This window comes from Taudactylus pleione, unplaced genomic scaffold (assembly GCF_031769625.1).
Source record: "Taudactylus pleione unplaced genomic scaffold, aTauple2 ptg000162l, whole genome shotgun sequence".
Taxonomy (NCBI): domain Eukaryota; kingdom Metazoa; phylum Chordata; class Amphibia; order Anura; family Myobatrachidae; genus Taudactylus; species Taudactylus pleione.
The window spans coordinates 7685907-7710363 of record NW_028284564.1 but is presented as its reverse complement, the minus strand read 5'-3'; the positions used below and the strand labels follow the sequence as shown (position 1 = coordinate 7710363).

The window sequence follows — 24457 nt, the reverse complement described above, 5'->3', positions numbered from 1 at the left end:
TTTTATGTACTCAACTGCTATTTGAGCATCACGTGTGTTTAAACCTTTGTTTAAACAAAACGATGTTTGATCAGGTTGCTCACTAGCTAAACGCCATACTGTAGTTATATACACACAGACTGTCACAGTTTGGACCGTGGGGTAGGTTTTTCAGGTGTACTTCAGCTTACTTGGCTGCAAACCTACAGTCTAACTTGCAGAAATTAATTTTTTTGACTGCTACATGAAGCACACAAGGATGAAAGTTTATTGTCATAGAAATCATTAATCCTTTGGCAATGCACTTTGTACAGCCTACCACTTGGAAAAACAGAGTGGTAAATGGTTCCCAGAGGAAAGTAGTTCAAAGTGTATTACATTACAGGATCTAATATCGGTATATACATTATAAAAAAAAAAGTGTCCAAAAACTGAAACTGAGGAAAAGCAGAAGAAAAATGTGTGAATTAAGCTTTTTGCAGGACAAAACAAGACCTCTTTACATATCTAAAATGTCCAAAACTGTGGCTGTATGTGGAATTTATATGTTCTCCCCAGATTTGTGAGGGTTTCCTCTGGACATTCCGATTTCCTCCCATAGCCCAATGGCATACAGGTAAGTTAACTCGCTTCTGGAAATAGTTACGTATTCTTTCTGTATGGAGCTGTGTAATATGTAGATGTTCTATAAATAACCATTAATAGACAAACTAAAGCCGCCCATACACGGTGCGAAATACACCTTGCGACGCGACCTGCGATCCAACAACCGACATATCGGGCGGTCCCCCCACACAGAGCGATCCGCTGCCCGACATGCCGGCACCCCCTCCTCCACGCGCATGGCACTGCATGGGATCGTACATCGCATACCCAGATCAAGTGAACATGCAGTAAGATCTGGAGGTACGATGTATGACCCCACGGGAGCACGCTCTGTCTGATATCATGCCCACACACTGTACGATATAGCAGCAATATCGGACCAATCCGTCGGATCAGCTGCTATATCGCAACGCGTATGGGCACCTTAAGTTACATGCAATGTAGAACATGTTGATTAATTTACAAATCTAACATTTGTGTTTGTATTCTGTATTATTAGAAACAGTGCTAGACAATTAAAATTACAAATCAGTCTACGAACATACATACTTTACCAATTTAACATAAAAAGTATTCCTACTGTACCTGACTGGTGGATTTTTTCCTTTCAAGCTTCAGCTCATTCTTCATGTCGAGGACTAAAGAGGAATCATTCGTCTTTGACCTTTAAAGCGGGCGGAAATCACAAATTAATGATCTTGTCATCATAGCATACTAAAAGGACAGTGCTTGGACGAGATATTAATAGAATGTGTGTGCACGTCTTTACAGAAAGGGATTTGAGAATTCAATTGCTTGCAATAGCTAGTTATTTTATAATACACCTAGGTTTCAGCTGTATTAAAAGTGTACCAGATTCAGGTTACAATGAATGACACACACACACACACTATAAAATACTCTTTCTGGAGACTGGTTGTAAGCAAGCGCCAACTGAAGCTTTAGAGCTGCTGTTTTGGCTCTACCCATCATTAGATAGAACAGAGCAGCACTGATCAATGGAGGTTTGCATTCCAGGTCAGTGCTCAGAGCTTGCCAATTACAGGGGACAATTGGGCATCCGGCAATGTACTATAAGGAAGTGATGCAACTTCATCATATTGATTTTTTTAAAGTGAAGATAAAGTACTTCGATCCTATACCTATTGGAGGTAGAACATGGTAGGCTGTACAAGATATATCTTTTCATTCCGCATGAGGACTGTGTATAAGCGACTCTTGCCATCCGCGTACGGTAAAACAGGTTTATAAGTTATGTGCCACATTTATGGAGTTTTACTTGATGTCATGGTCCATTAGAAGGAGATAATGGCAGCTTTCAAGAGCACAGTCATGATGGGCTAACAGATTAGAGTATCAGTATTACGGTATGTGCTCACTTCAGGAGGAAGCTCATAAGCTAAATGCTTATGTTTGCGATGTGCAGATCCAATACTGTTCATCTACCTATGCTGCGGTGATCTGCAGTAAATGGAATAATAATCAGCCTATGTAGAATGATTCTAATACCATCCTGCAGTCTATTATATCCTAGGAAATGTAGATTTAATAGTAGATTAAAGTGATAATTTGATGCATTTGATTTAACTGCAAGCATATGAAATGTATGCTACCTATTGTTTCAGTGGCAACACAGGAAGCAACCTTGCACTGAAGATATAACAATGGCCGATTATGTTTAAGACAAAAAAACAAACAAAAAAAAAAAAGGAATGAAACCTGGCATTACAAATACTTTGTAAATATTACATCATTTGTGTTAAACATCTGCCGCCATCCCAGCTTCCACGTAAGACTTTAAAGAAGCCTTTGATGTGGTGGTTATGTACAATGGGTGCAGGGTGTGCGGTGCTTTAGTCCAAGGGAGCTTGCATCCATTGCAGGGTCTGACCCAGTGTCCAGTGCATTCTTCAGAAATATGGCCCAGGCAGCTGAATAGCCACTGCTGGTGGAGAGGTCACAAACACCACAACCCCCCCTCCTCATTTCTGGTTACTTGCCTGCTTTGCTATCAATGTAAACAAATGATCAGAAAACAGTAAATCCCAAGCCTCCATAATAAAATAGCATAAGGTGCTCCTTTTTACCTTAAATGGGGTAATTTTTGCCGAGTTTCAATAGATTCTGCATCATTGATCACCACTTGAGGAACAGTATACAGCTTAGTAACCTTCTTTTCATCGATCCCATTCTCAGTTTCAGAGCTAACAAAAATGAAAAGTAAAAATGATAATCTATACATCCTCATGGCCAAACAGTGCGGTGCTATAGAGCAGTGGTTCTCAAACTCTGTCCTCAGGACCCCACACAGGTCACGTTTTCCAGGTCACCCAGCAGGAGCACAGGTGAATTCATTACTCACTGACACATTTTTTAAAAGATCCACAGGTGGAGCTAATTATTTCACTTGCGATTCTGTTTAGAGACCTGGAAAACATGCACCGTTTGGTTGTCCTGAAGACAGAGTTTGAGAACTTGTGCTATAGAGGATACAAAACCTTACAGCCCATTCCTATGTTCATCACAAAACATAAATTTGGGTGTTAGAGGGCAAACATGCAAATTTAAAGTCATATGATACATTTTTAGGAATCCTAAATGGGAAGTGCCGATCTCCTTTTACAGAGATGAAGGTTCAAAAACCACACATTACATTTCCATCAAATGTGCATAAGCCGTAATAAGGAAAGGTTTACCCATTTTGCACATCTTTTACAACGTGCATATCAAAAGAACAAACAAAGTATGCATGGGTGAAATGAAACTTCATTGTTGTCCCAGAACATCAGGTCAGTACTGGATAGGAGTGTCAAATACGCCAGTTCCCAAACTGGGTGCCGTGAGGCACTTGCAGGGGTGACATAATTTGGGGGTCCAGGACCAAATAAAATTATTTATGGTCAATATGACTGGTAGCCACCAGCAGTGGTTTTGTACTTCCTAGAATAAATGGACAAACCGTTGCACAACCCTGTCCCCCACCACAAAATTCAACATCAGGGTGACACATTAGGCACAAATTACTTAATGAGGAATTCTGCAAAAATTATTCAATTATGAAAGTTTTGCCTAAGTCTGCTAAAGAAAACACCAATACTATAAGGTGCAGTAATTAAAGTTTTGGAACCACTGCGGCAGCCCTTTCCAGAAAAGCAAACAAAAACAGAAAAACAGTACTAGCAATAGGGGGCATAGAAAGGACAGTCCACTAATGCTTTTCGTGGCCCTTAGCAAGTATGAACTACATATGTAACAGTTGACCCCATAAGTTTTGCCAACATGACCCTTAGCCAAGAGTGTGATAACAGTGTTCTCTTTATCCAACATATTCAATTCAGTAGTATGATTTGAAGTGATCAGTGTTGAGAACAAAAAGCACAAACTTTACTTAACATGGCAAAATTTTATTGGAATTGCAAAAAATTTTTATTCTGAGGTATAGTCATGCTGGATGGTTTAAGGAGGTATTGTAATTTAGATCTACAGACTTAAATTCCACTATAAATTATCAGAGTAAACAAAAACATTTAGTAATGCTGATCATAACTTAAAGTAAAATGATTTTTTCCCCCCAAATAAATCGTCCATGTGGATAAAAGAGCTTTCACTCAGATAATAAAATGGCAAACACCACACATACAAAACGCTACCATCTTAAAGCTTATGTAGAACACAAACTGTTTTAAACTCAAAATTTCTAGATAACTAGAAGCTCAAAGAGAAAAATCATTCAATAAACTACACAAACGTTTCTATTACACCTGCAAACACATTTGCAGCAAGAGGAGGAGTTGTAAATACAGACTATGATGAGAAAGTAAAAAAAAAAAAAAAAAAAAAACACCATACATCACACTACAGTAGTGGTTCACAAACTCTATCCTCAGGGCCACAAACAGTTAACGTTTTCCAGGTCACCTGTAGATCTCTAAAATGAGAGCTGTGCATCTGCTGGGTGGTCTGGAAAATGTGGACTGTCAGGGGTCCTGAGGATCAGGGGTGAGGAACACTGCTCTACAGGAGATCAGACGTTCTTTGACCAATTGTGTTATTCCAAAGACCTATCAATTTAAACCGCATGTGAAAAAAACTATTTTCTAAAAAAATAGCTGTAAAAAAAACTATGTACTAAGAAAATAGAAAGTAAAGAAACAATAAAAATGTTTACAATTTAAAAACCACACACTAAGTCCTTTAAAACAAACCTAAACCATAAACCTATTTAAAAGGCTTCATTCTATATATGATAGAAAATGTATTCTTGGAAGCACAGTTTAACTTACCTTCCTAAAGTATGGAACATTTATAACTTAACCCAAGTGTTTTACGGATATCTGTGATAAGTTCCATGTCCTCTGATTCCTGCTGACAGAGCTCCCAGTCAGTCCTACAGTGAATGAATTGGAAGAGGCATAATACTGTATGCAGCTCTTACCTTCAGCTTGCCCCTCCTCAATGTAAATGCAGCTACTAACAGCGCCTGATGTATACTGGCTATATAAGAGATGACATAAGAGGAAGTTGTCCAGGAGAATGTGACTCAGTAACATCAAACACCTTATTCCTCTATGTAACTAGATCACATGTCTGCTAATCACCTAAGAAAAATGCTGCCCGACACACGCTGTAATGCAGCATGCAAGTCTCTGGGACAGTTTGAACTGATGATGCACTACACAGTGCATTGAAAAGAAGAATATGTTCAGTACAATATTACAATAAAACCAGGACAGTGTACAGCCATGGCCAAAAGTTGAGAGAATGACAAGTATTGGTTTTCACAAAGTTTGCTGCTTCAGTGTTTTTAGATCTTTTTGTCAGATGTTACTATGGTATACTGAAGTAAAATTACAAGCATTTCAAAAGTGTCAAAGGCTTTTATTGACAATTACATTAAGTTTATGCAAAGTGTCATTATTTGCAGTTTTCAAGACCTCTGCAATTCGCCCTGGCATGCTGTCAATCAACTTCTGGGCCACATACCGACTGATGGCCGCCCATTCTTGCCTAATCAATGCTTGGAGTTTGTCACAATTTGTGGGTTTTTGTTTGACCACCCGCCTCTTGAGGATTGACCACAAGTTCTCAATGGGATTAAGGTCTGGGGAGTTTCCTGGCCATGGACCCAAAATGTAGATGTTTTGTTCCCTGAACCACTTAGTTATCACTTTTGCCTTATGGCAAGGTGCTCCATCATGCTGGAAAAGGCATTGTTTGTCACCAAACTGTTCTTGGATGGTTGGGAGAAGTTGCTCTTGGAGGATGTTTTGGTACCATTCTTTATTCATTGCTGTGTTTTTAGGCAGAATCGTGAGTGAGCCCACTCCTTGGCTGAGAAGCAACCCCGCACATGACTGGTCTCAGGATGCTTTACTGTTGGTCAGGGGTGTATTAAGCGAGGAGGAGTCAGTGCTCACACCGTTGTATTTGTGTTTCTAATATGTTAATAGAGTATGGTGTTTTATATGTAGGTATTTCTGTATTTATGCTTATGTACTTCTGTATATGTCGGTCACTATGGGGATAGGTTGCGTAATTTTTTGGGCCAGCCGGACAATAGTGTGGTTGACCGGGCAGCACGGACGCTGTGGATGTGCCACCAGCATCACTTCGAGCGGACATCTCCAGTGTTTGACTGGCGCACTCCGATGCTGCTGCACGTGTCCTTGTGTTCCGGTGGACGCAGACTGTCTCCATGCGACCGGACATGTGAGCACTATTAGGTTGATTGGGGTATATGTATATAATGGCTGCACATGCGCTTTAATATTGCTGCTCCCCTGATGACTTAACACCGAAACAGCTGTTGGGACTGGGATTACACATTGGGTATGATGATCAACCTAAGAGATGACCATACAGGATGATTTTGAGCCCCATTTACAAACGAAGTGAAATACCAGTGGCAATTTTCGTTTAGTATCATTGTGATACAAACGAAAATTCCACTGGTATTTAGTAATACTTACCCCTCCGGCGAGGACCCGCGAAGTCCAGCGGAATACTCGTCGAGGTCCTCTGCTGGGCTGCTGGCAGCCTAACGCTGCCAGCGACGGGGCTTCAGGGTCATGCGCATGCGCGACGGTCCGTCTGCGCATGTGCATGACAGGGAGACCCGGCAGTGCTTGGAAGGCTTCGTTGAAGCCGGAAAGGCACCGCCGGGTCTCCATTGCCGGCAATGGGGCCCGCAACGCTCTCGCCATCTAAAAGATGGTGAGAGCGATGCTATGCAAACAGCGGTAATCTAAGATTACCGCTGTTTACTAAATACAGCAAAATGGTATAACCCCTTTAGCAAGCGCTAAAGGGGTTATACTTCGTTTGTAAATGGGGCCCTATGTATGATATGTTGAAGATCTCAAACATGCTGCTGAATATTGTGCTGCTATAAAATAAAATTCTTTGTGGAGAGTAAAATTATTTGCACTTCGAATACAGTGTACTGGTCTTCTCTGGTGGAGCCTCTTGGAATGGATTGCTCTATATCCAATATGCGACCCTGTACCATTATTGAGTGATATATTAGATATATAATATATGGGTAGAGCTTGCTTCAGTTCGTAACATATGCAGTAACACTGGTGTGACCCATAAGGATGTATTGAATTTGTAAAATCCTTTTACAGCACCAACACATGCTAGAGACTGTACATTTAACAATTTTAAACATGCTTTTAATGTTCACAGCACATTCCACATTACGTAGGCAGTAGTAGTAATAAATGAGACTTAAAATCTCCTGCAAGCTGAGGCTACATTAGAATATTAGGTAGCTGCTGTTTTAGGTAGTAAGATGCACATTCCCCTCACAGAAAAAGTATGAAAGTTGTAGAAAAGACATTAAAAAAAAAAAAAAACCCCCCCCACACCCACACAAATACCAGTCACTTAAAATAGCAGTCTAGAAATTGTTTTACATACCACACACACACCTGGTTACATACAGTAGACAAGTGAACTATGCCACAGCTTACATGAAAAGTAGATATACAGTGGCTATAATAAATTGTATATTCAGTGTATTGTGAAAAATCACAATATATATCTAAGACTTCACCCCTTTGCAAAATAAACTTTGGTGAAATAAGTAAACTTTGATAACTGCTTAAATAATTGACTATTCAAAAATGGTCCCCTCTGATTTGACTGAACAAAGAGGAATGTGAGAAACCGGCAGTGTGGAGATGTGCAGGTAGAGACTAACTAAAGCAGGCTTATTAGAAGCACATTACCATTAAGTGCCTATTATCAAAAGAGGGCAACTCCTTCTGCAATAATTTATTGCATCTTTATTGGTAATCAGGAAACTGTTGGAGCAATTTATTTTTATTTGACAGTAGTATTTAGGGCCGCAGTAATACCAGGATCATTTTACTTACAAGACATTTAATTGTAAACTGAACAGAGAACTCACTTAACAATGGCAGCTCTGAATTTACACAGCTTCTGGGAAATCAGAGAGACACGGGAGTAGAGTGGCCAGCAAGTAAAGGTCCTCTATATTCTCTATATACTGTCCACACAGAAGAGCACATTTATCAAAGAATGTTTGGAGGATATACCCCTAACACACCTGTTGTTAGGTAGCATCCAAAAATAATATTAACATTTTGTACAGGGGACTGCAGCACATATCAGGCAATAACTGCTGCTGTCCCCCCATTTTCAACTACAAAAGCAGCATTCTGAAGCTTGGTTCTGACAGCAAACACCATCGGAAGATGGCGTTAGACGCAGTTGCTGATGAGCTACTCTTAGCAGATATCACAGGGAGAGGGATCTTATGGCATCGTTCCTGGCAATGGTCGCCTGCGTATGAGTGATCAGCAGACCGCGCATACGCAGGCGTGCTGCATCCTGAAAGAAATTGAAGGAATTCCATTAACGATACCTTCCAGTAACGATTTACCTCTATCACATCGCAGGAATGGGCTCCTTTCGGAGCCCCGGTCCCTAGATGTGCTTTTTAATACATCTTGGTGACTCTTAATTTCTCATTGCCACGAATAGCGGCGATAAGGAATTATAATTATTGGGTCTAGCACCTGAAAATTAATACATTTGGCAGACAATCATACTTGCCTACTTTTTATATGTCCTCTCTGGGAGAAGCCCGGAGAGAAGACGCATCAGGGCACTTCGGGAGGTGGGGCCATGCTTCTATGACATTAGGCCCCGCCCCATCAAACTTGGGCGATTGCAGGTCCACAAGGAGGTGGGACTAAATGGCATGATTGAGTCATTTATCCCCATCCATATGGAGCCACGATTCCCGACAATTATCTCCCCATCCTGCCCAATTCACTAGGTAATGGGTGGAATGCGGAAGATTGGGATCTTCTAAAAATGAGAAGTTTCATGTAGTACTAGTTTTTATTTGCAATTTCTTGCAAACATGAGAAACAATTATGCACTTTATAGTCTGTTTCTAAAGCTGGGTACAAACTGAGATCTATTGACCGATCAGTTAATCGGCCAATACATCTGGTGCCCGTCGGCCAGTGTTTACCAGCGATATGTCTGAATGACACCATTCAGAGACATATCGCGTCAGCTGTGCTGTACAGCCGATGGCAGATATATCTGCAGTCCATCAGCCAGTGACCGCCCGTACACATGCCCCCCGGCCAGCGAAGCCCGCGGCCAAGAGCAGATGATGGTCGTTCAGTGTGTATGCATCACTCGATCTGCAGATATACAGTAGCTGTGCAGTGTGTGCCCACCTTAAGTTGGGAGCAACTCAAAAAAAAAAAAAAAAAAGTAAGTCATACAAGTCATTTTACACCTTGGTAAAACCACGTTACACTGCAGATGGGGCAGATTTAAAATGTGGAGAGAGATCTAAATTTGGGAGGGGTGTCCCCAAACGAAAATATAAACTGCAGTGTAAAAATAAAGCTGTTCAGCATTTAGGGGCTAGATGTAAAGAGCAGCCAGTATTTACCCTGCATAAATAAATAAAAAATAAATGCATCTCCACCCCTTGCATTGCAACATGATTTGTTCCAGGTGTGAAGTTACTTACACTGCATAAGGGGCACTACTACTGGGGCACTAAGGTGCATATGGAATGGAAAGGAACGTTCCCAGAGTGACAAGAAACGCTGATGTGTCAGGCTGACACACCCATATTTTTCGCACGCGCAAACAGTTTGGTGGGGGGCTCCATTTTTCATCTTGCCCTGGGCGCCAAAGACCCTAGTTATGCCGCGGCCCCACCTATACACACACAACATAGAGGAATCCTTCAGGTCTGTCGCTAAGCAGGATCTAGAGGATCTCCCCCAATACTCCGTCTGTAGTTCATATCGTGACCAGTTGCTATAACATGTACCATAATAGGTTGCGACAAGGATAAATAGATAAATCAAAATCTAGAGTACAGATGTGTCCCCGCTTGCTTTTGCTCCACTCGCGCCAAAAACAGTCCCTCTCGGCACCCCTGGACTCGTGAAACTCTGCTAGTGCCGAGCGTCTTTTTCCCCGAAAATGCATCTACGTGGCAATGCTATTTGGCTTGGACGCACCAGGAGACTATGCTGATAAATTTGATGTGTCACTAGTATATCTGTGTGCAATTTAGTCTCTCAATCAGCAAAGTTTTTTTCTACTCCAAATCCCATCCGTTACAGTCACACACAGATTTAAAAGTGTCACATCAAATTAATCGGCACAGTCTCCTGGTGCATCACATCTTAGACGTATATTTGGCACAAAGACCCACGCTGCATGGTGTATTGAGTCTAGATGAGCAAGGACACAATCTGTATACATCACTTTTTGTATTAAAAAAACCAGTGCCACAAAAAAAAAACCAACAAATCCCTGCAACACCACAAATGACGTTATTAATAATAATAATAATATTAATCCACACTATTCGAATGAAAGCTGACACATACCTTGACTATCCAAAATGATTGCAGGAACGACGGGCAGGCTATCTTAAACAAGGGGCCAGAGAAAGTGGAGGATCAGGACATGCCAGTGTCCCATAACTCAACTAATCACAGGAAGAGTGGGGTCACACTCACAACCCACCACAGGTCCGCCCTGCCGCAAATCATTTGCAGTTCCCTGCAGTCATAGCACACTTCCTCAGTTTCATGGGCTGCTATTTATACTTTCAGCTGAAGACAGCTAATTTGAAAAGGCCACTATAGTATATAAACACATTTACCTTTCAACAGCAGGTCATACATATCTATTGTATAATAACATTTTACAGCAAAGGCTCTGAAAAGACACCCTGGATGAAGGCAAATCAATGTGTGCAAATTTGATAAAGTTGGATGTGGGGAGGACATCCCTACAATTATCATTAGAATAAGGTATGTGACATTTCTGTCTGGGGTTTGGATTTGTGGTGGTATTTGTATTGTGACTTAGGAGCACGTACATTTTACCGATAATCGCTCAACCATGAAAATATTGTCATTGCATCCATCTCTGAATCAGACTATGTACCCAGTATTCGCCCACATAAGTGTACACAGTGAGTGCATTCCAGCATAAGTGCCCACTGTCAGTGTGTAGGCAGTGTCCCATGTGTCCATGGAGGTGTTCCAGCAAATGCCCCTATTTTTAAATGCGGACCAACTGCAGTTCTTATTCTGCACACTTGTTTTCCCCACTACATAATCCTATTTTCTATTTAATTTATTCAAAAGTATTTCAATGCAAAAGAACACATTATAAATCAAGGTTCAGCCAGTTAGTACATCATGTGACATGCCTATATAGAATATACACACACCTGTCCCTGAAAACTAATTTAAAATGTTGCCAACTACTGTATTCTTCAGACTGTTCCATTTGCAGCAATGAAGGGGTCCCACCTTTGTTTCTGTGCCAGACCACATCTGCACAAACAATAGTGGCCTGGGGAATAACAGTTTTAGTAATTTGCTATTAATTAAAACAAGTAGACTTTTGTTATTGCTTAATAATAGGTGTCACTAGAATTCTATTGTGTACACTACTCAACTCAGATTAAGCACGATCAGTTAATTGATGTTTAAGGGATAGGGATAGGTTCAGTATCCAGACACGGTAAATGCCGGCGTTTAGAATACCAGCCAGAATCCCGGCACCAGCAGCGGGGTTATGTTTAGGCACTAGGCGGAGGGTTAAGCACTAAAGGAGGGGGGGGGGAAACTGTTAAGTTAAAGCATACTTGCCTACTCTCCCAGGAGCATCCCGTAAATCGAGTGCTGCTACCAGCACCCCACAGGAGTAGGAAAGTCACCCGAAATGGCGGCCGCCCCCCCTCAAAAGTGGGAGGTCCATGGTGCGTTGACACGATTTGTGCTGAATGGTGCCATCTTAGCTCCACCCCTGCTTTATAATGCAGACTGCATGCCCCCGCTCCACCTACTTAAATCGCCACCACCCTCCCTGCTGCACCGAACTGGCAGTCCCCTACTAGAGTGGGCTGCCAAAAGGCCAGAGAGTATGGGTTAAGGGTGCGGGGAGGTTAGGTTCAGGCACCGGGGAGGGAGACTTAGGATGTCAACACTTTTCGGTAGTAATCCTAACACTGTCGGGATGCCGGTGTCAGGATTTTGACCGCTGGGCTCCAGAGCATTGCCATCCCATACCAATATCAAAGTTTAAGTAGAGAGTGGTCTCCATTTTTCTTATTCAGCTGTACCAGCTTATCAAGCTAGACATAGGTTTCCAAAAACATCGCTTTTCATTCTGCACATACAGGTGCAAGTCACACTGCCTCCCTCTATAATCAGCGTTAGGCCCATTAAAATAAAATAAAAAAAAATAAAAGGGTTGCACTGTACATGCACAAATAAAAGTAAAAAATAAAATACAAATAAGATGGAAAAAAACATACCACAAGCTAAACATTGTAAAATAAAATAAAGCAAAAATGGTGAATATGCGATTCAGAAAAATGGATGAGAACATAACCTTATTTCTAAACCATTTGATCAACAGATAACTGCTTAGGCAGGAAGGAAGCGAAAAATAAAATGAGGCCTATAAAATTGTATTTTACGATGTATGTTCCTACAGGCTGTGGTGAAAAGAACTAAACTAACACTTTACAAAACAAATTCTGACAGTGCACTGCAATGACTTAATGGACACAAGGCAAAGGAGTGAATACTCTTTTCCTTAGTAAATCGTTGAGTGGCAGATCAGTGCTGTCATTGGATCAGTATACTGGGCAGATGTCACGCGATTACACCTCCTATGACTTAACATTTACAGCTATACAAAGTCAGGTGCTCTTAAGGAACATGGCAATTAACCCATAAGCTGCAAGATCAGACAATTTACATTAACTCCTTATAACAAATAAATTTACAATATAAAACACATGCCAATCATAAAAGAAATAACTAAAATATAAAATAAATTAAAACATTTGAAAACTTATAAGAAAAAAAGACCTACGCCGGGAGTCCGTCACCCGGCATACCGATCAAAGGTAAACCGGGTGCGGACAGCCGCGGGAGTAGATAAGGTTAGGGGCTCCCGGGAGGGGGGGGGGGGGGGGAAGCCAAACTGGTTAAATTCGTGCGTTTTAACCAATTTTTCTGAATGACAATTTTTGTCTGTTTTTCCAGTGTTTGTAAGCAAATGGTCGATTGACATTTGCACCCATACACTACCAGATTTTCATTCCAAACTAGCCAGATTGGACAGATAATTGTATACTGTATGCCCAGCAACAAACAAATTGTGGATTTCAAACATGACCATAACAAATTCTGTAGATTACCACAAATGAGAAATGCTGGAGATATGAAGAGTTAATAAATGAAAGGGGCTGCCTTGGAGAAAGATGATAAAAGGGGTTACAGTTAAACTAATTCCTTCCTTCACAGAAATCAGGGTTGCTGACTTTCTGGCTGCCCCTTCCGGGAGGGGGCAGCCAGTTCGGCATCACAGGTGGGCATGGCCGAGATTACCGGCATTGTGAAGCAGGGGGCGGGGACAAAACGCGATTCAGCGTGAATCGTGTTCCTGGCCCCCCCGCTGCGGAGTATTCTTTTGTAGCAGGAGGGGTGGGGTGGGGGGCAGAGGGGACGGTGGCCGACGAAAGGCTTGACTACCTTTCTGGGGCCCTGGGAGCGGCACCCGATTTTCAGTAGGCTCCTGGCCGAATCGGGAGGGTAGGCAAGTATGAACTGCAGTAAAGTACAACACTCCCTTCTAGTTTCTGGGAAGGAGCCATAATACCCCATGGTGACTAAAGCTGGATACACACTGGCAGATCAATTGATCGGCCAATATATCTTGTGCAGGTCGGCCAGTGTGTACAGACATATGTCTGAGCGATATCTGCAGATATATTGGGCATCGTGCTGGGTGTATGGCCGACTGCACGATTGGTTGGCCATTCAAGGTGGGCTGGGTTATGCAGAGGAGCAAACTCCTGGAGTCCTCGTGGGAGCTGACGGCTGCCGGCGTCAGCGTGTGATCATCTGATCCGGACCGGTCCTCTGACAGGTGAGTTGCAGTTGCACAGCCACGGGGGACCAGACAATGTCAGAGGGTTGGGGGCGCGTGACCCACGGCCAGCGCAAAGGTGACATCAGCATGGCGGGATCAGAAAGTGTCCCGGCCGGTCAGAGTCCCAGCCAGCGGGAGGAAGCAGCCAGTGGGTGACACTGCCAACAGGAGCCCCAGCCTGCGCGAAGAAGACTTCAGCATGTCCCGGCTGGTCAGAGCCCCAGCGCAGGGAGCTTAGAGCGGGTCATGGCCGGGTGTCCCGGTATAGAAACTGAATGCATATTAATATATACTCTATGAGAAAATAAAATATATTATATATATATATACACATATATACATACATACATACATACATACACATATATACACACACATATACACACACACACACACAGGATGGGATGCAAGACGCATCGCACTCGCGATGCATTCAGTCGGTCGTTGCATGCATGCCGGCGTTGATAACACCGGTATGCATGACGATCCCCGTAAAGGACCGCTCTGTTGGTAAGAGCGACCCTTTGCAGTGGAGGGACTTCCGGGTCTATGACCCAGAAGCCCCTCTGGCATCCCTCTGTGCAGAAGGACGCACGCGCCGTGTGGGTGCTGGGAGGGGATCCAGTTGGATGCCTCTATCAGCACTTTACAGAGAGAAGCCCATAGACCTCTATGAATAATGCCATAAGGAAGATTGAGTTACCCACCGCAACCAAGCTTGGTGCATATGAGAAATGCGGCCAAACCCGCATTTTCAGGGTTTGACTGCATTTTTCACCTTTATGCACTCTGCCCGCTGTATGGAGTCCGCGTTGTAGCAGCTCCGCAGCAGCAGCTTCTACAGTGCAACTGGGCGCTCATCGCCATGGGACAGGAGGTTCAGCGCGCACAGACAGGATCCCACTGGAGGTGAGTAGATTACAGCCAGGGTGGGCCGGGACACTGACGGAGGGGAGGCCCACTGCCTCTCCCCGTCACCCTTTCCTGTCACCCACTGCCTCTCCCCGTCACCCTTTCCTGTCACCCACTGCCTCTTCCCGTCACCCTTTCCTGTCACCCACTGCCTCTTCCCGTCACCCTTTCCTGTCACCCACTGCCTCTTCCCGTCACCCTTTCCTGTCACCCACTGCCTCTTCCCGTCACCCTTTCCTGTCACCCACTGCCTCTTCCCGTCACCCTTTCCTGTCACCCACTGCCTCTCCCCTTCACCCTTTCCTGTCACCCACTGCCTCTCCCCTTCACACTTTCCTGTCACCCACTGCCTCTTCCCATCACCCTTTCCTGTCACCCACTGCCTCTCCTCATCACCCTTTCCTGTCACCCACTGCCTCTCCCCATCACCCTTTCCTGTCACCCACTGCCTCTCCTCATCACCCTTTCCTGTCACCCACTGCCTCTCCCCATCACCCTTTCCTGTCACCCACTGCCTCTCCATTATCCACAATCTCTCCCAGTTACCTCTCTCTCCATCACTCACTGCCACTCCCTGTCATCCACTGCCTTTCCCCATCACCCTTTCCTGGTAATCACTGCCTCTCCCCATCACCCTTTCCTGTCACTTACTGCCTCTCCCCGTCACCCTTTCCTGTCACCCACTGCCTCTCCCCATCACAGCCCTGACCCATACTTTCATCTTTCAAAGTATATATAAACGTAGATAGTATTTATTTTTATTTGCCTGGTGCTATGACACAGATGCTGGTACAGCAGCAGAGGATAACAGGAGAATAGAGGGCTTATTTCCTTTCCCTGCTCTTCAATAGGCCATAACACTATGTAAATTGCAGGAATATTTCACACAGATGATCTGCCAGTGTGTACAGAGTAAAAGATTAATTGGCCAATGTCCTCACAACAGATATATCTTTAGAGGGCAGTGACGGTTGTTCAGTGTGTATGAACAACCATTATCTGCAGATATATCTTTCAGGTGTGTACCCAGCTTTAGACAACATACAGATGTGTACTCTTACATTGTCACACCAAACAGTCTCTCTGATATCTGTGGGCGAATGAGTCTTAATCAGTACACGTAATGCTGCTGTGGCTTTTTCCAAGCCAAATTCCGTTGTGCTTCAATTTACAGATTCGGTCACACATAGATATGTAAAAGTAATAATTAAATTAACCAGTACAGTCTGCTGGTGCGCCTTAGTGGCATTATCAGGAGGAAGAGTTGCATGGGATGCTAGGAAAGGATTACATTTATACTCCCAGTTCATAAAAAAATCATCGGTATAATGGTGCATACACACGGTCAGATGTTCTGTCAGATCTGAACGATACGATTTTAAAATCATCCATATCTGAAAGAAAATCTGACATGTGAGCCTGCAACGATGAACAATGCGCGTTCCAGCTTGTCCGATAACTATATCGGACATCTGCTGTGTTTGCAGTGAGATTTGGACGATTCCATTCATTTTAATACAGTCTAAATTAGTTCAATCGTTCATCTGACCGTGTGTATGCACCATAAGAGACATACTGTAAAAAGCAAGAATATCAATATCCTGTGGCCACAGGGTTTAAATGTAATATAAGCGATTGCCGGTATTCTCTTAAGTTACAATATTTTTAATTCATTGTTACAGAGTGTGGAAATTAATTGTTTAAATATAGACAGCTGGTATGGCAGTACACTTTTTTTTTTTTCTTGTGTATCGACCTGCCAGCTCACTCAGGCCAGGCGGATTGAAGTTAGATGTACGAGGACACATGTATTGGTTTGGGCCCCTTTCCCAACCCCATTAGTCAATAAATAAATAAATTTGGTTACAGTAATCTATGCCCCCCCAGGCCTACTGGACCCTAGAATGGAGCAATGTGTACACTAACTGAATACCTTAATTTCTGTATGAATGCATTAAATACTTTGACTTTTGGTTTTTGCATGGTTTCTTGCAGCAAAACTGATTGATCTGAGCTCGACTTGTCTTTTGGATATTTAAGAAAACACCTGTTGGCACAATCACAATTCTGGTCTTTGGCTTAAGCCTACCACAGCATACCAGCTTCCCTACATGCAGACTGTCACAAATGATGGTCATTCACTAGGTTTTGTTGTGAGGCATTTCGAGCCACCCTGCTTGTCCAGATATGATACTACAGTAGTCTCTATGTATTGTGACATTGTTATATAGCATTATAGGTCTTGTTTAAATAACTTCTTAAAATGTTCCAAAAACTTACCAAACAGCAACACATTCCCGCTAGTTTGACAATGTGGGGGAGATGTACTAAGCTCTGGAAAGTGAAATTAGAAAGTGGTAAACTACCAGCCAACCAGCTCCTGTCATTTTTCAAACACAGCCTGTGACATGGCAATTAGGAGCCGGTTGGCTGGTGCCTTATCTCCATCCAAGGCTTAGTGAATATACACCCATGGGAGCAAGTGTAATTGCATCCTGACTGCATGCCTTCTATTGAGCTGACGGTCTAAATGCCGACCATCGGCATCCCGACTGTCTAATCCCGGCAAGGGTCTAATGACAGGCGTCGAAATCCCATCACCTGTCATTTTACCTACGCCGGGAGCCCGATGCCCGGCATCCTAATCAAAGGTAAGCTGGGCGCCGACAGCTGCGTGGGGGTGGGCGTTTTAGGGGCTCCCAGGGGGACTTCGGGTCAGGCACCCCCCTGTGAGGGTTAGGTACCCCCTGGGGGAGACTTCGGTTTAGGCACTTACAGGGGGGTTAGGCACCCCTAAGGGAGGATTAGTGTTAGGGAAGGGAAGGGGGGGGGGGGGGGCAAAGAGAATTAGGTTAGTGAAGAGGAAAACACTTACCTGTCGGGATTAGAACCGCCAGTCTTCCAGAGTCGGTATTTCATACTGATCCCCAATAGGACCTCCACTCAAGAAGAGTCAGCAATTGTATCAAACACGGGGATTTAGGTAATCACTGCAGAGCCTTGAATTTAATCGGTGAAAGGGGGCCTAAACCTGGTTGGCATGATACAAGTGCATGGCTAAGCAGTTGGCCAATCAGTGAAGGGGTGAGGACAGAGTAGTACACCAGGGGTGGGGCTTAGCACCATAACCTCTGTTCAAGGAGGGGGAAAAAAAAATAAAAAATTTCTGCCACATTTATGGCACATCAATGATGGTTGCTAATCATCGATGGTCATCCTTTCTCCCTTAATGTGGGACAGGGGAGAGGGAGTTGTTATGGACATGTGGGATCTCCTATTTTTTCTAGATGCAAGTTGAAAAGAGACTGACCGATACAAGGCCTGTGCAATGCACTCCGCGGGGTAAGCATTGCAGGTGGCACTGGGTCCGTTTACAGTTGCAGTCTGCAGAAGCGGTGCCAGCCGTCTATCCACTGCAGTGTCATGGTGGACAGACCTGGCAGGCACTTCGGTGCAAATCCACCACCTTCCCCTCCCACAATCTGTGCTCACGGGTCACCACCATCCACCAGACTGATAGGAGTGCAGCGCGCGCTCATGGGATGTCAGACATGCTGCACTAATGAGAGCAGAGAACAGGACTGCTGCAGGAGGCTGGCTCTGTAGTGGTGTATAGCCGAAGAGGTGGTGAAGAAAAAAGAAAGCGTTTTATTATAAAATGTTTATAATCTATTTAATAAGGAAATATTTAATTAAGGAAAACTTTTGAGGGTTAAAGATAATGGTAGTGGGGTCTGGCATGTACTGTATGTGTATATATTTAAACATAATATAATATTTTTTAAAATTACTTTACACTATAATTGTGTATACATTCTAAATGATTTGTGCATTGTAGGTATTGCCGCACGGTGAGGACCTTCTCTTGCTACTCTCTGACAGATCAATTTGGAGTAAAGTGATTGTGAAGTAAGCAGATTGTTTTTTTGATGTTATTAATGCAGTTTTTACAACATATAGGTGTGAAAAAAAAAATTAGTAGCGACTTACTCGTGGCATGAGAGACACGTTAAGAGGACATATTTGAATGCTGCAACTTTAGGAGACTGGTCAATGTTGCTAATGATGACAAATGCATGCTTTTTCTTGGACTGCATGTGACCTACTATTTTCCTGCATTCCTTTAGCAAGAATGTATATATTATCATCATCCTTTATTTATAAAGGCACCACATGGGTTCCGCAGCGCCTCACAAAGTACATAAACAAATGAGCAAACAAGAAAATAGCGACTTACAGTTCAAAACTATGCAGGACAAGGACAGTTTATAAACATTGCTGCAATAGCGATCATAACGCTCAAAAGCAGCAGGGCATCGGCAACCAAGAGTAAGGTGTCCTTGTGGGGAGTTGGGAGTATATGATCGTATGAGTAAAGGAAGGAGAAGCACATGAGGCAAGAGGGCCCTGCTCGTGAGAGCTTACATTCTTAAGGAGAGAGGCAGACAGACAGGTGTGACACACATGGGGTAGACAGTGAGGAAGAAGCATGGAGCAGTAAGTTAGGATGAGAGCCGGAAGAGTGGGTCTTGAGAGCTCGTTTTAAGATTTGTAGAGAGGAGGAGAATCTGATAGGGAGAGAGTTCCACAGGTAGGAAGCAGCACGGGCAAAATCTTGGAAGCGGGAGTGGGAAGAAGTAATCAATTGGCTAGAGAGGCAGAATGCATTTTTTGGGCAAAGTGGGAAGGTAGCAGTGTGAAGTGAGAGATGAGAGATAGAAATGGAAGAGGATTTGGTGAGGGCTTTGTAAGTGAATGTAAGAACTGTGAATTCTGTTATGAAGGGGAAGGGGAGCCAGTGTAGGTCTTGTAGAAGAGGGAAGCCAGATGTAGAACATTTGGAGAGGAAGATGAGCAGAGTAGCAGCATTGAGGACAGACTGGAGTGGAGAGAGGTGGGAGTCAGGGAGGCCAGATAAGAGAAATTGCAATAGTCCAATTTGGAGATGACCAGTGGGTGGATGAGGGCCTAGTTGGATCCAGGGTGAGAAAGGAGGTTATGCGGGAGGGTGGGAAGATAACATGTCTAAATTTGAGCTGACCAAGTTTAAGAAAGCGCTGGGACATCCAGGAAGAGATAGAGAGGCAGCTGGAGATACGAGTGAGGAGAGAAGGGGGAGAGGTCAGGGGAGGAAAGGTAGATCTGAGTTTCTGTGCAAATATTTTAGGCAGGTATGGAAAAAATGCTGAGTAGTAAGAATGCTTTTAAATATAGAAGTGTTAATTGTGTTTTGTGAATTAACAGGGTCCTCAACGTTCTCTGTTTATTTGTGCTTCTTCAAAAGAGTTTGAACAGCACAACTTCAAACTCCAGTCTGCTTAGAAATCTTTACCTGGGAGAGACCTTACTAGTGCAGTACTACTACCTTGTGTCTTGTTGCTGTGCCATGGTATATGACATTTGACATCAAACAGTCTTCCACAACCTCACCTTTGTAGCAGAGTTTGGCTGTTCCTCACCCAGTCTTAAACCTCCTAGACAGCAGTTTCATTTTCAGTTAATGACTGTTTCAACCTACATATGAAAATAATGCTCATTATCACCTGTTTGGCGCGATTGGTTAATCACAGAGGTGTTCCTCATTGAAGTGACAGCCGGTGAGGGTAGAGGCGGTTGTTGTGCGCGTGGCGAAGCAGCACCCCCGGCAAATAGGGGGCATGTCCTCACGGGACAGGGGGCATGATTTTGTGGCCCGAACCCCAGTTTTATTCACTTTGTGGTCCGGGAGATGCTGGCGGCCCGCAGGGACAAGTCTGTTTCAAAGTGCCGGCTCCCTCATTGTGTCAGGAGCTGTAATGCTACAGTGCAGCACCCATCTTCTGTCACTGAGGAGTCGGCCCTTTGGAGTCACCCCTCGGCGTGTGACACCCAGGTGCGGCCCGCACCCCCCTTGTTACGCCACTGGTTAATCATACACCTGACTATAATCCTACAAAGTCCCTGACTTTGTACAAGTGTACCTAGAAAAATGTATGCTGTTTTCAAGGCAAAGGGTGGTCACACCAAAATGTTGAAATGATTTAGATAAAATATTAATATTTCTATTTTTTTGAAGCATTCTTACTTTGCAGCATTTTTTTTTTTTTTTTCACACCTGCCTAAAACTTTTGCACAGTACTGTATATTAATAGTTCATGTAGACCAGGGGTGGGGAACCTTTTTTCTACCGAGGGCCATACAAAATTATCAACTTGCCTGCTATGTAGAGCCCAGCACCACAGGAAAATTAAAAGACTCACCCAGGCCAGTATTGCACAACTCCAGTTAAGTCTCCTCTCCTCCAAAATAGCTACAGCAGCCAGACAGCAATGGGTGCTCCAGCAGGCACAGACACCCACTGTCTCACAGAGTCATCAGTCACTGGGCGTGCAGCACCAAGGCTCCCTGGGGAGTGCATCCCTCAGATATTCAGACAGCCTGAGGGCTGCCTGACTCCGTGTCCCACTGCTCTGCGCTGCACCTCTCCATCCTCCTCCGCTTAAGATGTCCGCGGGCGGGCTGAAGGACGACGGGCGGTATGGGGCTGGACGGCGCTGCGTGACTTCTGATGTCACACTGCGGCGCCGCGCTCAGTCGGGCAGCGTCTGAGCCGAGTGCTCAGCGCTACCCGGAAAAAAAAACAAAGAGAGGGAAGAGAGCCACAGCTGGCCGGGCCTGATAAAATGGTCTTGCAGGCCATATACGGCCCGCGGGCCGGAGGTTCCCCATCCCTGATGTAGACCTTTTGTTTTGTAAAGAGCACAGAGTAGGCAGACCAATGTAACTAGACAATAGTATTATAAGGAAAGCAGTTTCTATTTTCACCACCAAAAAAAAAAAATAACCAGACATGAAATTCTCTATAATGGCATTTACTATATGTAAAAATGTTTTATTTTAGTTTTCAAAACAGAATGTATAACAGTTTAGAAGGCATCTTCACTTATCGCTTGTAATTGGCCACCCTAGGAGACCCTGTACATGTAAATGCGCTATTCTGCTGAGAGCACACAGGCCAATATTAGCTGTCACATATCAGGAAGTTCTAGTGATATCAGCTTTCCTATGAACAACCTTGCACTGACAACTGAAGAGCTCACAATTGTCTCTTTTCAGCATGAGGCTTATATTGAGGACAAGGGTCCAGCGATCAGAAGGACAATAACTGACAAACCATGTCAATTAAATGGTGACACTCAAAATGCATGGCTATCATTCCCACTAAGGGCTCTATTTACTACAATCGGCATATTGAATGCAGATTCTAGTGTGATTTTAACTACTGAATTCGCATTGCGAATTCAGGCAATATCACAGGGATTTACTACAAATCCATTGCAGGGACAGAGCTTGCGATAAAGCTCTGTCCCTGCGAATCCCCTCCGCACACTAGTCACGGTATTTTCGCAGAAAATACAGTGACAAAGTGCCCGCGCATGCGCCGGCCGCCGCTGCTTCCCCCCGGCGCTAAGCTCCACCCCCGCGATCGCGGACCCCCCCCCCTCTCCCTTAATTACACTTACCTGCATGATCCGGGCCTCCGGTGATGTCCTCCATGCCTCCGATGTGATCTCCCATACTGCACTGGGACCCGATCATCTGGTGACCGGGCCGCAGTGCATTATGGGAGACCAGCTGACTAGAGGGGAGTCCTCACCGGAGGCCCGATCTCCGGTCCCTGGAGTCAGGCAAGTAAAAAAATGTATCAATTATTTTTCTTCTTTTTTTTTTTACAGTAATCAGCTTGCGGTCTGTTTAGACCACACAGCTGATTACTGGGACCAACTTCCGGCTCGGCTGTCCCCGTTAGACCAGAGTAGGAGACCGGTAACCGGGGGAGACCCTGGATAACGCCACCTCCAGGTGGCGTTATCACAGGGCTTTCCCCAATATTTTTTTACAATTTATTTTTAGTAACTTTGGCGAGATCACATTTCCCATTACAGTTATGGGAAATGCGATCCGATTACTAAAAATAAGTGATGCTTAGGGGTTGGAGTATAATTTTACGAATTCTACTCCAATTGCCCTGTAATAACTATAGGTGATACTAAAATAATGTGAAAAGGGTGTGAAAACACCTTTTTTCACTTTATTTTAGTAAAAATAATGTTAATAAATAGAGCCCTAACTCTCCTAACTGCACAGCGTGTGCGTGGACTGCTCGGGCTAAGCCGTCAATAGTTGGTTATGAAGCAGTTTGACATTTTAGGGGGAGATGGAAAAGTTACCCAAAAACAACCAATCGACTTCTGTCTGTCATGCTATAGATTGTGCTAGATAAGTGACAGTTAAATGCCGATTGTTTGCCATGTGCAACTTAACTTCTACACTTTATCTCTCTAAGGTTTGAAACATTTATCTATCAAGCAATTATTACACTTAAACCATGTGGAAACAGCAGTTTCCCTATGATTAAGGTTAAATATTAGTATGAGGGCTATTTAAGAATAGGCGAAAGCAGAAGATTATCACAGTTATCTCCCGTCTTATCCAGACTACTGCTAATTGCTCAATAATGCTGTCTCTATAATCAGCGCTGTAACAGGGCGGCTGGCCCTATGGAAGTGGAGCACTGTTCGGAGCATCCCAAGCACACGCTGAGCAGCACCACAGACTGCAATTACAATCATTTATTAAGCTCTGCTTTTACGGAGTTGGACCCGGTTAGCTCATTTTAGCAATTCTAGCCTATGGGGAGGGCCTTGCTGGAGAGGCACCTTCCAGTCCCTTGGCAGGCTTCATGCTCTTCCTCTCCCTGAATGATGGCTGCATATGTGCATTGATTAATCCAGGTGAGAAGATGGTTGGCAGAGCTACTGTAGTTTAACGGTTATTTCTTCAAATAGCATTGACAACATATGATGGTTGCTGAGCACATTTTGTGAATATTAAAAAATATGCCCATTAGAACAGATAATCATTAGAATATACCTAGTATTAAAAGCAGTTTAATTACATTATAGTACAACGCTCAAAAACACAAGTGCCTATGTAGCTGCCTCTATTCTAAATGTAATTGGTAAATCTACAGTTTGTGGGCTGTACAAAACACATCTCTGGTCTGAGTACAAGGTACATGATTCAGTGATAACTTGTGTTATATAGTTGAGTAGTAGCTTGAGGGTTCAACAGAGTTGAATACACTAACTGTGTTGATGTAACATTCTAAGATGAGCCTTGTATACCCAGGCGACAAACTCTGGTGAACCCTATCTATCCCCACACTTGTTTACTGTACACTCTGCTCTACTGAACTATTAACATGAACGGAGTCCTAAAGAAATCATTTTTTACGTTCCTAAGAACTGCACCTGGCTGTTTGAACACATTTGAACTACATTTTCAGGCATTTATTTAAAGTGGGCATAGAATCTATTTTGTATGCAGGGTTACAAGGAAATAGAATTCATGTGGAGGAGACTTCTGTCAGATGCAAAGGACACATCGAGATTTGGAGTCACTGATGTACTGGAAGATTCCCTCTCACTTAATGACCAGCCCA

General features: G+C 43.7%; 1 protein-coding gene across 2 annotated transcripts in view; it reads right to left on the bottom strand.

Annotated features, from left to right (window-relative positions):
- The window catches only part of GRAMD2B (GRAM domain containing 2B), a 68052-nt gene that overhangs the window by 22989 nt on the left and 20606 nt on the right, over positions 1-24457 (bottom strand). Inside the window, exons 1-3 of one of the 2 annotated variants that reach the window (XM_088475106.1) lie at positions 4869-4996; positions 2673-2789; positions 1171-1249 (exon numbers count right to left, since the gene is read on the bottom strand). In XM_088475106.1, the coding sequence (XP_088331232.1) occupies positions 1171-1249; positions 2673-2789; positions 4869-4888 (216 nt within the window). In that variant the 5' untranslated portion in view covers positions 4889-4996. Of the gene's footprint in view, positions 1-1170; positions 1250-2672; positions 2790-4868; positions 4997-24457 lie in introns of those variants that run through there. The other variant, XM_088475105.1, reaches the window with a different exon arrangement.